Below are 16,424 nucleotides of genomic sequence, written 5' to 3' on the forward strand. Positions count from 1 at the left end.
ATGTAAATAAAATGCTAATAGTGGCCTTTCAGCACTGGTTGTGCCACCCACTGAAGCATCCCTTTAAACATATCTCAGGCCTGTGATTGCAGAGTCTGTGTGTGCAATTTTAAACTGCCATTTCAACCTGCCATAATCAACCTTCTCAAAATAAGCTGGTATGTGCGAAGCACAGAAGCACCAAGACGCATAGCTGGAGTCAGAAACAATCAACAAAGAATCCAGTTTAATCCACGTAATCCAGTCTTTTATTGAACTTTCTCCACTATTCACTATGTTCATGGGAAGGCAACTTGTATCTAATCTTCATATGTATGGGAAATGCCCATCCAAGCTTTTTTCCACAACATGTCGGAATACACTCATCATTCTGCATAACCAAGCTGATGTAAACCCAATGCATTTCAGACTGAAAGCCCTTAGTCAGGAGTAACTATAACATATTAAAAAAAAAGTTAACATCCATTTCATTCGAAAAAATACAAGATAAGCCACCACAAAAACATTGCTAAAAATGTCTTCACCACATGCTGTGCACTTAATGCCCACAACAATTTTGAAACAAAACCCATTTACTCAAGGGTAGGGAGGGGAAAGACGCTGAAAGTGGAATTAACAAATCCACCAGCATCTCCACCTGGGAAATTTAGCATTATGCGATAAAAGACCTTGGAATGGGGAATAAAATGTGGAACACCAAGTCCTTTACCACAAAAGGATATGTGACTTTAGGCACTTTACTGCAGACATTTCCACCTACTTTGAGAAGGTGGAAAATGGCAGGGAATGTACAGGTAGTTTTACCGGGTACAAATGGGTACCAAGTAAAACCATAACAGGCATTTTTGCACACAGTCATTTTGTGAATACTAGCACAATCATAATCGGTCGGTGCAATATCACCCTTGCAAATACCTCTCCAATTGGCTCATAATGAAGGCTTGTGTGTACGGTGAGGTCCAACTTTGTCTACTTTTTCAAGATTTGATGTACAGTACTTTCATAATCCCTGTTAGATGGAGAAGGATTTTCTATAAGGAGATTTATACTTGTCACAAGACCTACAGTGTTTACTGTTTTGGTATGTCCACATTTGTATTACAATGCATACAGAGTGTGCTCATATAATTACAATAGATCAATTTATCATTGGTTTCTTTCAGATTCTAGTGTAGATAAGAAACAGGCGCAAATGTAAAAACGTTTTATTTTATTTTTTAAGCAGATGTCATATTCCAGTTTTTGAGTTGTCATAAATGTAGAGAACACACCAAAAAATATAGGGCTCAGTTTAGAATTTGTGGACAGAGTACTCTGTTGCACAGGTTAAAGAGTACCTTGTCCTCCAATCCCCCGTTTGCTCCACCGATGGAAAACATTCTCCAGTGCCCTGATGAAGTAGAGGCCATTGGAGGAAAGACATTACAACGTCCGCCCTATTTAAAGTGGTCAGGGCAATGTCCTTTTTTCCTATCCATCATCACGCTGAAAAACCTCAGGGGGTCAGTTGCTTTTTCTTATTCTGAAACAAACTACTAGTTTGGGAGTTTGTTCCAGAAAAACAAAACCTTTTGGAAAACTTGGTGACTACGGCGGTCGTTCAACATCGTTTTTGCATATTGAACTGAACCACTGTGACTGCGTTTCCTTTCAATCTATAGAGATGCCAACTGGGCCTGCAGTCATCTCTAAATCTGACAGACAGTAGTCAGTCAGGGTGGCAGATAGAATGTTCTTCACCACCGTGAAGGAACGAGTGCTGTCCGCCATACTTTAATTCATGCCCTTACTCTGCAAACACAAAACATAATAGTAAAGACATGCCTTACGTTGAACATTAATATTAATTTATATGAAAATTAGACTAAAAGTGGACAGCTGTTCACCGCATTTCTGAATGAATCTTGCATGATCATAATTAATGCTACAGTTTATGAGAACTGAAAACAGGTAATTATAAACTGATTACCCATACCCTTTTTAAGGCACAATGTGTGGAGAAAAATATGGTGACGTGTCCTTGTCACTACTGAAGTAAAAAACATTGTTTTAGAAAATTAGTCATATGGGTGTATAGGTGTTGCCTTCCAGTTCCTGAGATTGAATGATCCTTGTCCGTGTACCACTGGAAAAAGAAAATATACAAATGTTTCAGTTAATATCTGTTCATCCTGTCAGTTGCATCATTTCTACCATCCTTGTATACGTGGAATAACACAAACAAAACATCAAATCAAATTGAAGTTTTAAACCTGTATAAGACTACGGCCAGTTTTTGTCGAACAGGGACAGATATCAAGTGCATTATGTCTTGAGACACTTGTGACAGAGTAGGCCATCCCTCAAACTCTAAATAAAGCCACAGAACTGGAAACCAGGGGATAGATGTAAAAGTTTATCCAGTAGCGATTACCTAATTGCTATTTTTTGTGAATGGCAATTAAGTAAGCGCTATTGCACTGTATGAAACTCCAGGAGTTTCATACTGCGATTCGCAAGGGCTCTCAAATGGACCTACCTCATTAATATTCATGAGGTAGGTTGCAATTTGTGAGGCATTGCGATGGCTACAATCACAGGGATGGTGGCCTGATGGGATCAGCAGACTACCATGTCAGTGATTGCTTTTCAATAAAGCAATCTTTCTTTTTAAATACAGCCCGTTTTACTTAAAGGAAAACAGGATGCTTTTAAAAATGAAAAATGAAAAGTTTTCTTTTCATTTTTAAAGAGTAGGCAGTGGTCCGTGGGACCACGCCCTGCTCTTAAAAAATTCTTTAAAAATGTTTTCGCATGCATTCACAAAGGGGAAGCGGTCCCTTGGGACCCCGTCCCCTTTGCAAATGGGTTCCCACCTATTTGAAATTGGTGGTAACTGCAATTGTTTTGCGACCGCATTCATGGTCATAAAACAATCATACATTCTTCCGCGATTTGGTATTAGGTAGAGACACCGTTGACACACTTCTTCCTAATACCGAATAGGTATGTAGTTGTAATTCCAATTTGCGATTCAGTAACAAGTTACCAAAATGCAGTTTTTGAGATCGCAAAACACTTTGATACATCTGGCCCCAGATTATATGCAATTTAATAAAAACACAGCATTGAAAGCACAGAAGGAGAAAGTACCACGTTTTAAAGTAAACCATGGCTGCCTCTCTTCTCTCTTACATACAATTCAGTCTTCCTCAATATTCCAAAGGGGGGTATGGGGCAGCTCACTGTAGCAAAGTCTGTCCCCTGGTAATTTAGGGCTGTGGGGCAGTCCGACGACTGCTCATAGGTTTGGGCTAGCTTTGGGCTACTTTTGTAGCCTAAGGGTTTATGACCAGCCATTTTGCTGTACCAGCCACCATTCTATATTGGCGACACGGTGGCTGGTCAAATCACAAGTGCAACTCTCCTATCACATTAACAGAAATTGACATCGATAATTCTGATACGTTCTTAGAATTTTCTTTTTTTATATATAATATAATTTATTTAACATTTACCAAATTCGGAGCATTGCCTGGCTTTCGGGCACGATTTCCTAAGCATAACTATTAGACAATACATACAACATAAAGCTAATGATACTCACTACAACAAACAACATATAGACTGGTCGTGGACAAGTAATAAATCACCATACAAACATGTAAAGTCAAGCACAAGCCAACAGATAAAGTTCAATCACAGATATCAAATATAGACTAATACAAAACTTAAGAAAGCCTAACAAATAAATTAACTTATATGATAACAACTGATAACACAAACACAACCTATGGTCATCATATAGAGATAATTATCCTTTCTCAATGGTGGCAATTCCATATTAATTGCACAACAAAAAGGACCAAAAGTTTATGTATTGCCACGTTCCATAAGTCCTCAGAACTTATTTCCAAATTAGTGCACTTATATTGTCTTTCCGCATTTCCGTTGTTTGTCTTATAAATGCAAATAGTAGACATCCAGTACTCCCTCGCCACATTCAGTGCTCCTTTGCCTGTTTTTAATGTCTGACAATTTTTGGCTTCCACATTTACGTTGTTTGTCTTATAAATGTAATCGTAGACATCCAGTACTCTTTCGCCACATTCAGTACTCTTTTGCCGACTTGCGTTTCGGTGGATCCAGCTCTTAAATATAAATATTCATTCTCAAGCCACCTTCTTCAAGGCAAAAACACTTACAGTACCAAGTTAAACAACATAGAGATGACGGGGCTTTATCATTAAATAAGCTCTAAATTTGTTCTTCTTCAGAGTCCTTGTGGCAAACCACTACAAATATTCACGCTGTGTTTCAACTGCGACGACTGGCTGGTACCTAGATAGTGAGCATTTGGCATTAGTGTTAGCGATATTTTCAGTGTGAAGTCTGTTAGACTTACATGGTTGTTGGATTCCACAGGATGTCAGCGTTGTCAAATGAAGAAATGGTGGCTCAGGCCTTGAGGCTCTTGGAAGCTGCCGGGCGCCTTGATTTGGTCTCTTAGGGGGTGCTGCTGTGTACCTGATGCCCCATGAGGAAAGCAGCAGGATGGGCCATTGTTGCGGTGCTGGCGTGATCTTAGTCGTGCCAGACCCCGAGCGTGGTGCTAGTCAAGTAAGTAGGAGGGGCCATTCGCCCACTCGGAGAGCAGCACCTCATAAAGTGGGGATTATACGTGGGGCTGAAAGAGGACTTGCAAGGCCAGATGGCCAGAAAATTGTACAACTGGGGAGCATGGAGGCACTCCCCAACCGCAGGCACAGTGCTGCAATACGGTAGAAAGGTGGGACCGCCACAGACAATCATGCAGCTTCTAAGACGGGGTGGGGGAAGGGCTATAGATCATTGTTAGGGTGAAGAGGCCAAGTTGACATGATAGGAAGCTCAGAAGAGGAAGGGAAGGTAAGGGTAGGGGGAGGAGGAGAAAAAGAGCCATAAGAGGGTAACAATCGGAGCCTGAAGAGAATAGGGCTCGATTTGAGGGTAATAGGAAGGTTTTTACATCAGTGTTGAAGGAGCATGGGGCATATCATTTACAAGGCACAGCGGGGGGCTAGGGATGCAGGGTGGGCAAATCACAGGGTAGAAGGACCACTACAGATTTGGGCAGGGTCGGCTGTCTGAGCAGGGCATCTTCTAGGGTAAGAGCACAGTGGTCTGCCTGGGAGCAGCTACAGGGGACCTTAGAGGACCCAGGAACAGCTTACCTAAGATGGAGTGAGGGTGAGGTTGATGATTGGGGGGTAAGACATTGGAGATTACATTGCTAGACAGACATGTTAGCAGGCAGGTGGGTACGAGGCAAGCACATCCCTGCAGGTCTATGGGAGAGCGGGCCAGGGGCCTATTGGACTGGGGCTGGGTAGAGACAAATCGAAGGGCAGGGATTTTGGGTTGGGGTCCAGGGAGGCACAGGTGGTGAGTTACAGGACAGTGATTCAGGCAGTAGGAGAGGATCAGTTGACTTAGGAGGGCACCTTTCTTGGGGCCATACCAACACGCCAGGCCTGCCTTTTCTCCCACAGGTTATTGCAGCTACAGAGGTCACAGACTCAGGAGACCATAGTACGGCTCACTGGCCCCAAGGAGAAGAGAAGGCATGGCCACATGTGGCTAGCTGGACTGTGGCAGTGGATGACTTGATCATCGCCCCAAGAAGGTCTGGTGTGGCCTCGGCGGTGCAATGGTCAGGAGGGTGGAGTGCAACCGCGATGGTCAGCCACATGGAATGAGCCACGTGGCTTCAGAGGTTAGGCTGTGACAGACCCTCAATGTAAGTGGGTATCTTACGTGTCGGTACAGTATGAAACAGACACAGTTGATTATGAAAAGGGGAGCTTGCAAGAAGGCAAAATGTTTGAAGAGGATGACGGGCAGTGGGTAGATTTTGGAGGAGAGCCAGCAGCATGGCAGGGGGAGATACTAATCAATTTGGTCATAGTATCTTACTGGCAACAAGTTCACGGCACACTCAAGTCAGAAGAGGTGGAACCATGAGGATAGAACAGGTAGAAAGATGGTGGACCCTGAAACAGGCATCAACTTTAAGGACAGATAAGACAACACAGAGAGGGCCAAACACTGCTGTGATGGTGTCTGTGGGTGTAGAGGCTACAAAGCCTCTAGCCAGAGGGGAGGTCCACTTTAGCAAAAGTGGCAAGGTTAAGGACACATGCATGGGTACAGAATTTGTAGACCAAGGAAGTTCAGGTCTAGGGGACAAAAAGCCAGGGGTCCAAGATAGCATATGACCAACCGAGGCAGGTGTGGAGCAACAAGGGCCATCTGGGAAAGCAACAAAACTATGGGGGTGGAGAAGGACAACAAACAGGACAATAAAATAGAGGTCGGGGAAGTCGGACAAGTCAGAAAGTAAAGAAATGAAAATTAAGAAATTGACATTTATGGGGATGGCAAAGTCCCTAGGAGCTCATCTCATGGTGTCCACAAAAGAGAGGATATGGAAAGGGGAATATGTTGAAATGATGGAGCTGCTGCACAGGGAGCTCAGTTCAAAGGAGGGGTCTAAAGAAGAATTTGAGCTCTTTAAGCGTCCAGAGGTACCAGTTAACATTGAGAAAAGGGCAGCAGCATTCCTTATATATGCGAGCATCTACTGTGAGAGGTACCCAGAGAGGTCTGTCACACTTTTCAAATACATGAATGTCTTTAAAAAGGCACAAATAAATTATGGGGGCTATGCATGGGTCCAGCATGATGAGGAGTTAAGGGCCTGTATGACATTTGACCCAAAGGCGCAATGGGGGGAAATTGATATGGATCTTTGCCAGCATACAATGGGGCCAGTCAAATTTGGTAAGACAATTTTTATGGCTTGCGGGTTACCAGTCATGTATCACCCATTTCAGGGGGAAGGAGGGCAGGGCACCTCTGGAGATTTGAAGGGAGCAGGCAGAAGCTCAACAAACCAGGTGGAAGCTTTCTGGGACTACAATAAAGGGAGCTGCATGAGGGAATATTGTAAGTTCCGTCATGAATGCTCCAAGTGCACAGGCAGGTATCCATTGGTCAATTGCTTTCGGGGAGGCCAGGCCTCAACAGGGCGAAGACAGCAGTAGGGTTATGGCGGGACACAGCAAGGACAGGCAGGGACTTACAGGTCTGGGAGGGGGAGCCAGGGCCCTTCAGGGAAAGATCTGTACGCCCACTAAACTGGATAGACTTTTTTTGGCTTTCCATGTATGACAGTCAAGACACTGCTAGGATTCTGTTGCAAGGGTTTACTCGGGGTTTCAGACTGGGGTATGAGGGCTGGAGGGTGAGACGATGCCAGATAGTTTGAAATCAGCCAGTGAACACAAGCAGGTGGTAAGGGACAAGTTGCTGAAAGAAATTGGTGGAACCTTTTAACAAATGGATGACTTGCTCATGTCCCTTATTGGAGTGGTACCTAAGAAGGAACAAGGCCAATTTAGACTGATTCAGCACCTCTCATGGCCGGAAGGCCAGTGGGTGAATGACTTTATACCAGAAGAGCAGGTGTTGGTCACATATTCTTTGGTCGATGTGGCATTATCCCTGGTGGAAACAGAGGCAAGGGGATGCTAAGGGCGAAGAGTGACATTAAGTCCGCCTTCTGTTTGGTGCTGGTGCACCCTGTGGACTTTCAGCTCCTTGGCATACAGTTTGACAGAAAACGGTATGTAGCTAAAGCTTTACCATGGGCTGCTCCATATCGTGTGCCCTGTTTGAATGCTTCAGCACCTTCCTGCAATGGATGTTCATCAGCAGCACGGTTCATGAACAAATGGCACATTATACAACTTATTTTTCATGGGGAACCCCGGTTCCACAGACCGTCAGTATTTTCTGGCAAGTTTCTAGGACCTTATGGAGGACCTTGGGGTGCCTTATGCACCAGAAAAGACAGTAGGTCCCATTATAGTAATCTCATTTCTGGGAAACAAAATGATTCCAGATTGATGGAAGCCAGTTTGCCTAAGTTTAAGAAAAGGACTATGCAGTGGCTGCTGCATACTAAGCTGGTAAAAGTGAAAGTCACAGTCAAAGAGCCGCAGGTAAGCTTGGTAAGAGGATATTGGAGGAGTGATCCAGGAAACCGGGGCAGTTGGGTCTGAAAAGGAGACCTTTGTCTTTAGACATTTTGGGCCAGATCTACAAGAAAGCGGTGCATTGGTCCCGATGCACCACTTTTCTTGCGCATCCCCTGCCCCACCTAACAACAACATGGGTGCACCTTATTTACAATATGGACCACCATGGTGCTCGTTTCCTCATTTATCGTGCTTTCTTGATTAGCGCCAGTGCAGCAAAGCACTAGGGACCATAGGTTACTATGGGCCTGTCACTTTAACGCCTGCCCCAAGAAGACGCTAAAAATGACAGAAAAAATGTTGCAGTGAAATCTTGTAGATTTCATTGCAACATTTTTTGCAGCCTCCCTGCGTGGGAACACCCCATTGCATACAATATAACCAGGTGCAGGTCTAGTGTGGAGCAAGGGGTTACAAAGTGGCGCAATCGCAGCATTGTTCCAATTTGTAAATATGGGATTGGGAAATGGCCCCCTTAACGTAAAAGTAATGATGCTAGCGTGGTGCCTGGAGGACCAAGGACCTTGTAAATCTGACCCTCTGTGTGAAGTGCTTATGGTGCTGCTGAGTATCTCCAGCACGGACAGTGAGACAGTATTATTTTACACACTTATGGCGTGGATGTTCTTTGGCACATTCTGAGTGTCTGAGCTTTGGGAGGAGGGGAGTAGCCGTGGGATACTTTGGGAGAAAGTTAGTAGGTGCACGGAAGGAGTGAGGGTTTCGCTTTACAGTCAAAAACTGATTTAGGCAAGAGTGTTCTGCTTCATGCATGCCCAAGGGCCAAGTCTTGCCCAGTACAAGGGGAATTGGTCCCTAAACCTCGGGCAATTCTAATGGGGGGAAAGGCTTTTCAGCATGTGGACAGTATGTCAATCTCTGCATTGCAGCTAAGGGTGTTGAGGCACATTCTTTTCAGATTGGGATGGCCACAGAAGCGGGGAGGCAGGGCTGGAGTCTGGAAATAATAATGGGTTTGGGTCGATGGTCATCCAACTGTTTTCAGCGGTATGTTAGAGAAGGGGGATGGAGTTGTTGAGACACTTATGAATTTTCAACTTTTGGTTCTGTATTTTGGGTTCCGTTCCCAGTCCATCAGCGGTTGGGTTGAATATCAGGATTGTGGGACACTCCTCCATAAACTGGGCTGAGTGGCCAGCCAAGTCCAGCATACACTACTTGAATTTAGGTTTTAATGTGGGCATGTATACGATATCTTGGTTCGGAAAAGGGGGCATGAGCTGCGAGAATTACTACCATGTTTGAACAGACAGTTTGTAGGGGTCAGGTGTCCAGATATCTCAGTGCTGCACTTAAGCAAAAATGACTTAGTGATACAGAATGGGCTAGCATTATTGAAAGATATAAAAAAGATATGAAGGAGGAGCTGAAGGAGATCAGTAGACGCTGGGTAGGTTGCCCTGTCCTTTAGACAGAATTCATATCCAGGAGAGCTTGGGTAGGGGCACATCACCTGGTGGCCATAGACAAATACAGGGGAAAGATCAATAAAGAGATGAGTTCCTTTTATAGGGAGGTAGATGTGGGTAGGGTAAACTGCACAGACTTGTGTTACGATGATTTTGGATTCGGGGTACATTTGTCCTTCATGGGCATGGAGTTATACTTGCTACAATTGAAGTTGGTTTGGCTAAGGTGTTAAACATATGCTAGACTGAAGAGCAAAAGTGTGGCAGAAAAAGGAGGGGGAACCCCCCTTTTTCTGGGTGGTGGTGGGCAGAGAAGTTACCATAGTTTAACAGAGTTTATTCTTGTTGACAGCAGCAATTCAGCTTGAAAGGGAATGAGGAGATACATTCACGGCCATATAAGCCCCGAAAAGATAAAGGTTGTGTAAGAAATGTAGTTGAGTAGGGGATAATAGTTGTAGCAAAAGGGGTTAGGGAGAGAAAGGATCATAGTTGCAGTTCAGCAGCTATGGAGATGTTACACTAGTACTGCATCAAACTGTTGTGGGGGAGAGAGATTTTAAGGAAGGAGGTAGCTCAACATTGGTGAGTAAAGTTGTACAGTGAGGGAATAGTTTTGTAAGGCAAAGGCTGAGGTTGTTTTGTTATGGGCACCTGTTTCAATAAAGCAGACTTTCAACACAAAACTGGTGTTGGTGGTCTGTGCTGCTCCCCATCTTCCCAAAATGTCTCTTTCAGCCATTCAGCCAACAGCTATTTAGAACAAGGTAGAAGCAACATGCTCCTTTTATGATCCTAGTGTGACAACTGTTTCAGCTTCATGGCACATTCTCACAGCATATGCAAACTTCCATTTTAATCTGTCACTTTGAAGCAGGTGTGCAGGCGGTCACAGTTGCAGTTTAGCAGCTATGGAGCGGTTCACTAGTACTGTATCAAATTATTGTGGGGGAGGGAGATTTTAAGGAATGGGGTAGCTTAACATAGAACAAGATAGTAGCAACACGCTGCTTTAATGATCATAATGTGTTAACGTTTCAGCTGCATGATACATTTTCACAGCATATCCAAACCTCCATTTTAATTTTTTTTAAAAGGTTCCCATGCCTGTGGTTCTCTCATCATTATGGTAGGACATATGCATATACACTGTGTACTTGTTTTTACCAGGTTACAGTAGATAGAAGTCAGGCTTGTAATTTGCTGCTTGACGTTTATTATTTGCAAATGCTGTCTTTCTGTAATCACGTTTCAACATTTACTAATTAAAAAGTGTGCTCTACAGGCTCATCACAGTCAATTATATTGGTGTATGCTCACAATTTCCGTGCTTCCTAGTAGACAACAAAGATTTCCTTTGCTGTATTTGTACAACTATTAATACAGTCATATTGTTTTATAAATACAGTTGTGCAAAAATGAATATCCTGTGCTTAAATGTAGGGCAATACAAGCCACAAAATCACTCACATATCATCCATTTAGGAGTTGAACATTGCTTCTAATCTTTATACTCCTTCTAATCTGTATTGATCTTCCTGACATATTACATGTGTTGAATATGTGAAAAATTGTTTTCTGAAATTGTCTTAACTTGATTCATTAGTTATGGGTTTTGACAATGTAGAAATGTTTGTAGAATAGGGTTGGGTTCATCGTTTTAAATAGTTTACTTTCTTCGACCAGACTCTTTTAGCCATTGACTTGAGACTTTGTCAGTTGTGTTTTGGCTCAACCCAGTAGCATATCTGAACTAATGCTATTGTCTGTTTAGGTGTACCCTTCTGCTCCCACTAAAATGCTTACAGTAAAGTGCATGAAGGACAGTTTTACAACTATTCCTCTCACAGCCACCCTTGCATGTGTCTGGCTCTAATGACCATACGCTGAATGTTTGATTACATAAATAAAGAAATTTGCTTTACCAATGTTTATTTTTATGTTTGGACCTAAAAACATAATCTATTGCCCAGAGCCATCTTTGCAGTAGAAGTCGGTTGAGGCGGGAGTCCTAGTAACAGTACAGAGAAATAGTAGGTCAGGGAGAGTGAAATTAACAAAAGAGTTTGGTGGAACAAAAGAAGAATGCAGATTCAGAGAGATGAAGTAGCTTCCATTACAAACTTTGGGGACAAGGGTCTACAATGTTATGCCACAAAATTGTGCAGATTTAAAGTGGAGCATTTTCAAAATGTAGGATGCCAGATTGAGAGTTCTCACATGAGCATGATGTATCAATAAAGGGCCAGTGGTCATGGTAATCAGAGCAAATTTACACAGCCCTAAGGCTAGTCTTATAGCTGTGTTCTCTTTAGCCTGGTCACCACCAAATCAGGAATTCCAAGGTATAGGGAATTCCCATAGATCGGGTATGATAAAATATTGACAACAATACAAATGGCATGCAGATCAACACTGATGAAAAGTAAAATATTGTTAAGAAGGTGGAAAATCTTACACAAAATGCCAATAGCTTTTGGACCTGGAAGTTAAATGAGTGGTTTTACCAAAAAAGACACCCAGATTTTGGGTTAGATGTATACACATTAGGAATGTTGATTTCCTAATTGTGATTATCTCCAAATCACAATTAGGAAATCATTATCTCAAATGTATGAATTTTTGTTTTAGAAAATAGCGATTCCTAGTAGGTCACAAATTGACCTACTTAATGAATATTAAGGAGGTATTTTGCAATTTGCCATCCATTAGAATTACCACCATCACAGGGATGGTGCCCTACTGGAGTCAGAAGATCACCATGCTTGTGCTTGCTTTTTAAAAAAACAATCTCTTTTTTTAGTTTAGGGCATCCCTTCTAAATACTGCATAACAAGTGCAAACTGTGATTCGGTAGTAAGTTACAGAACCGTATTTTGCCTTTTGTACATTTAAAAAAACATTTTTTATGTTTTTACCTGAAGAAATGCTTTGTATATCTAGCCCTTTGTGCCTTTGAGGCAGGAATGGATGAAGCACACAAAATATCAGGCCAAAGCCTCTTGTGCTAGAAAGACAAATCCTCTTCAGATATCAAAAATCTGTTTTCCAGACATTCTTTTGTGGACATTTAGGGCTAGATGTACAAAATTTAGGGATTGCACATTCCTCATTATGATTCTTACTAAATCTCAATTAGTAAACCAAAATTCCTAAGGGACCGAAAGGGAAGCACAGTAAACTGAAAGTGCTTGTGGCCCACTTTGAACCCCAAGTAACGCCTGTGGGAAGGCAGGATGGGGATGTGAAAATATGCATCCTGCAAGTCCAGCACTACCATCCAGTCTCCTTGGTCTAGGGCAGATGAGATCTGAGTAAGAGTGAGCATCTTGAATTTCTCCTTTTTGAGGAAGAAATTGACATCCCATAAATCCAGAATGGGGCGAAGACCCTTGATCTTTTTGGGAATCAGAAAGTAGCAAGAATAACAACCACTGCCTAATTCTAACATCGGGACCCTTTCTATGGCTCACTTGGGCAAGAGAGCTGTATCTTCTTCATGGAGCAAGACTAAATAATCCTTCATCAGCAGTTCTTTTAATGGAGGCATAGAAGGAGGGAAATACCAGAAAGGGAGGGAATAGCCCTTCTGTATGATCTGCAAGACCCATTTGTCAGATGTTATGGACCGCCAGTGAGGGAAATGAAATTGAATCCTCCATCCAACTGGACACGTATGGTCTTGTAGAATCATACTAGGAGGACTTAGGCACTGTGGAGGAGGGGGGACTGGGTGGTGGATGACTTCTGGCCAGACCCTCTGGTTCTGAAGGTACCACAACCTCATCCTCGCACAGGATGCTGACCTGACGGAGGACGGCAGCTGGTCTGTGGGTGGTGTGCTATCCCACCTCTTCTGAAGCCTCGAAAGGGGCAAAAGGCAGACTGCTGGTGAGGAGGCACTGAGAGGCCCAAGGACCTGGCCGTAGCTGAAAATCCTTAAAGCGCTCTAGTGACAAATCTGACTTTTCACTGAATAGGTGTGAGCCATGTCCATAAGGTTTGCCTGGACGTTCCCCAAAAAGCCAGATGTATGTAGGCAGGTGTGGCAGGTGTGGCGATGAAGCGCCACCGTTAATTAAAATTGCCCTACCCAGCAAGTCAGTTGTGTCCAAACCACACCTTATTGTAAACTTCACTGCATCTGCCCCATCTTTAATAGGCTGTGTGAGAGTAACCCGCACACCCTCCGGGACCGAGGGCAGCACCTATGCCACCGTATCCCATAAAGTATGGGAAAAATGTCCCACTAGGCATGAGATCTTTACAGACCTCAATGCCAGGCTGGAGGAAGAAATCATTTTCTTCCCAAGCTGATTCAGCCACTTGGATTCCCTATCAGGGGGAGTGGTAACGAAGGCACCATTGGAAGTGGAGGCCTGGACCACGAAGCCCTCTGGGCTGGGATGTTTGGGTGAGGAAATTAGGATCATTTGGAGCTGGGTAATGGCGACAGCCAATTCTCCTATTTACAGGAGACCCTGTGCTGGGTTTGGACCACATCCCAGCAGGACATCAGTGAAGGCTTTGTTAAAGGTTCAGATGTGGAAACCCCCGGCTGAAGCACCTCAATCAGGCAGTTACTCCTGATCGGTAGGCAAATCCAGGTCCAAGACCTCAGCTGCCCTACACACCACCATAGCATATGAAGCTCCTTCCTCCATAGCCACTGTAGCAGGTGAGAGCATGCCAGCATCTGGAGAGGTGTCCTGTCCACTGGCTTCTTCTAGTTCCTCATATCAGTCCCTTTGCTCCAAACCATACTCTATACGATTCTAAGGCCCCTCCTATTCCTTACCTGTGCCTGGTTGCTCATAATAAGGCTCAGGCAATGATCTATCTGGGCCCTGTCAGTGCTGTCAAAGTCAGAATCGGTGTCATACAACGGTGTTCTGGCTCCAGATAATCATGTATGAGGATGAGGCTTGCACCAGAGGTGGGCACCGGTGGTGTGGGGAGCATCGACATCGGGAACAATGCTGGAGGAGACCGACTGTGTGAACTCTGCATTGTTCCAGATCCGGTATTGGATCCAAGAGGCCCCATCGGAGCCGAGGCCGAAGCCAAAGGTGTAGAATCTGATGGGGCCCCTGCCGACCCCGCAGGGCTCGAAAGCATGCCGGGGGGCCAGCCCACTTGAATATGAGACACATGGCCTCGTAAAACTCCTTGAGTTGAGCGGGGAACACTCGTGCTCATGAGAAATGGGGATTGCTCGAAGTCAGCACTGGCATCGGTTCCGCAGAACCGTACCTGGAACGTCAACGTTCCTGAGTCACATCGTCGGTTGATGGGTGGGTGAAGTCGAAGTTCCCTTGGATTTCTTCTTCTTCTTGTGCCTCTTACTCAAGTGCCAGAAGGACCTCGAGTGTGAAGAAGACGACTTGGGGCTCCTGGAGCGGTCCCACGATCTCCTTTTCGATTGGGTCCATGACCTCCTAGGAGTTGCACCAACCGCCATCAACTGCCAGGCCGTCATGAGCTTGAGAGTCCACTCTCTCAAAGCAGGCCCAGCAGTCGGAACACAACTCCAAGTCGTGGTCTCGGTCAAGGCACCAGAGACATACCTGCTGGGGGTCCATCACTTACATGGCGCAATGGCAGGCGCCATACGGCTTAAACCCCCTCTTCCTCGACGTCATCCTGCACAGACTTCAAAAAGAGTTGACAAAAACATCGAAAAAGGCTTGTAAAAAAAGTCAGACGGTTGATCTATTTCCGATCTGCACTTAACCGGTGCAGAAAGAAAATAATTGACTCACATGCGGCCGGGTGGTGCCTTTATATGGCAACCGTGACATCAAAGACGGCTCCAATGAGGCCAATGATGCCACGCAGATCCGAACGATGCCACCCAATGGTGTGCGCAGGGTACTGCTCAGCAAAAATTCCAGATTACCAGCAGACACCAGGAAATTCTAAAGTAAGGAATCTGAAGCTAGCAGTCTTTATCAGTTATATGGCATCAATGGCATCAAGTAGCACTGGCAGATGTAAGAGACTGAATGGTTCGTATAGGGACAGCAAGCTGAGTGTCCTCCAATGACACTGGATGGGGACAGTCGGTAAGCCAATTATATTGGTTTCATTAATGGAACTTGCAAAGTTCACTAGTGCATATTGAAGGGAAAATGCAAATAAACTGAAAACATGTTGTCCTAACCCATAGGAGACTAGGTTTTATTACACAAGTGAGAATTTTCTCGAGTATCTGCAGCCACTAACTAGCAGCCTGCAGGTAAGGCTGGGCATCTAGGTGTGTAGTAGTCAGTCCGAAAAAAGTACATCAGAATTACCCCATCCTACATACAATTAATATGCTAAATATTTTGTTTTTGGTCTGAAGTTTAAAAGTAGAATAACGCACTAAATCAAAGAAATGCGTTTTGGATATGATATTTAAGTTAGGGACTTTACAATGCAAAAGCATTGGGTAGGCTTTTTCACTTTGTTTGTTTAAAGTAGGGGTGAGAAATTTTTTAAAGTACACTGTCGAAGCATGCTAAGTTGCACAGGCAATACACTTTACTGAGTCACGTTGTTTGGTAAATTTCTCAGGTCCATACAACTGCACTTTATGATTGAAGTCTGCTGCCAAATTAGGGCCCAGATATAAGAGGGCCTAGCGCCTCCTTGAGCCAAATTAACGTAATTTTTTATGATACTAATGTGGCCCAACGAGGCCAGTTCCATCTGCACCTGCTTGTGGTGGAAAGGGATCCAGGCCACATTTACAGAAGGGGAAGGAGCCTGCACCAGCCTGCCTAAAGGGGAAGGAGCCTGCCCCAGCATGCAAGAAGAGCAAGGAGCCTGCACCTGCCACCAGAAAGGGCAAGGAGCCTGCATCAGCAGGCAAGGAGGGCAAGGAGCCTGCACCAGCAGGAAAGAAGGGCAAGGAGTCTGCACCTGCCACCCAAAAGGGCAAGGAGCCTGC

At 44.3% G+C, this 16,424-nt stretch overlaps 1 protein-coding gene across 3 annotated transcripts in view; it reads right to left on the reverse strand.

Moving 5' to 3' along the window:
* Positions 1-1,189: 1,189 nt before the first annotated feature.
* Positions 1,190-16,424, reverse strand: part of LOC138284927 (prolyl endopeptidase FAP-like) — a 551,554-nt gene continuing 536,319 nt past the window's right edge. For 2 of the 3 annotated variants that reach the window (XM_069224257.1, XM_069224258.1), the window contains exon 25: positions 1,903-2,125. In XM_069224257.1, the coding sequence (XP_069080358.1) occupies positions 2,027-2,125 (99 nt within the window). In that variant the 3' untranslated portion in view covers positions 1,903-2,026. Of the gene's footprint in view, positions 2,126-16,424 lie in introns of all 3 variants that reach the window. The other variant, XM_069224259.1, reaches the window with a different exon arrangement.

The sequence above is a fragment of the Pleurodeles waltl genome, chromosome 3_1 (genome assembly GCF_031143425.1).
Source record: "Pleurodeles waltl isolate 20211129_DDA chromosome 3_1, aPleWal1.hap1.20221129, whole genome shotgun sequence".
NCBI lineage: Eukaryota > Metazoa > Chordata > Amphibia > Caudata > Salamandridae > Pleurodeles > Pleurodeles waltl.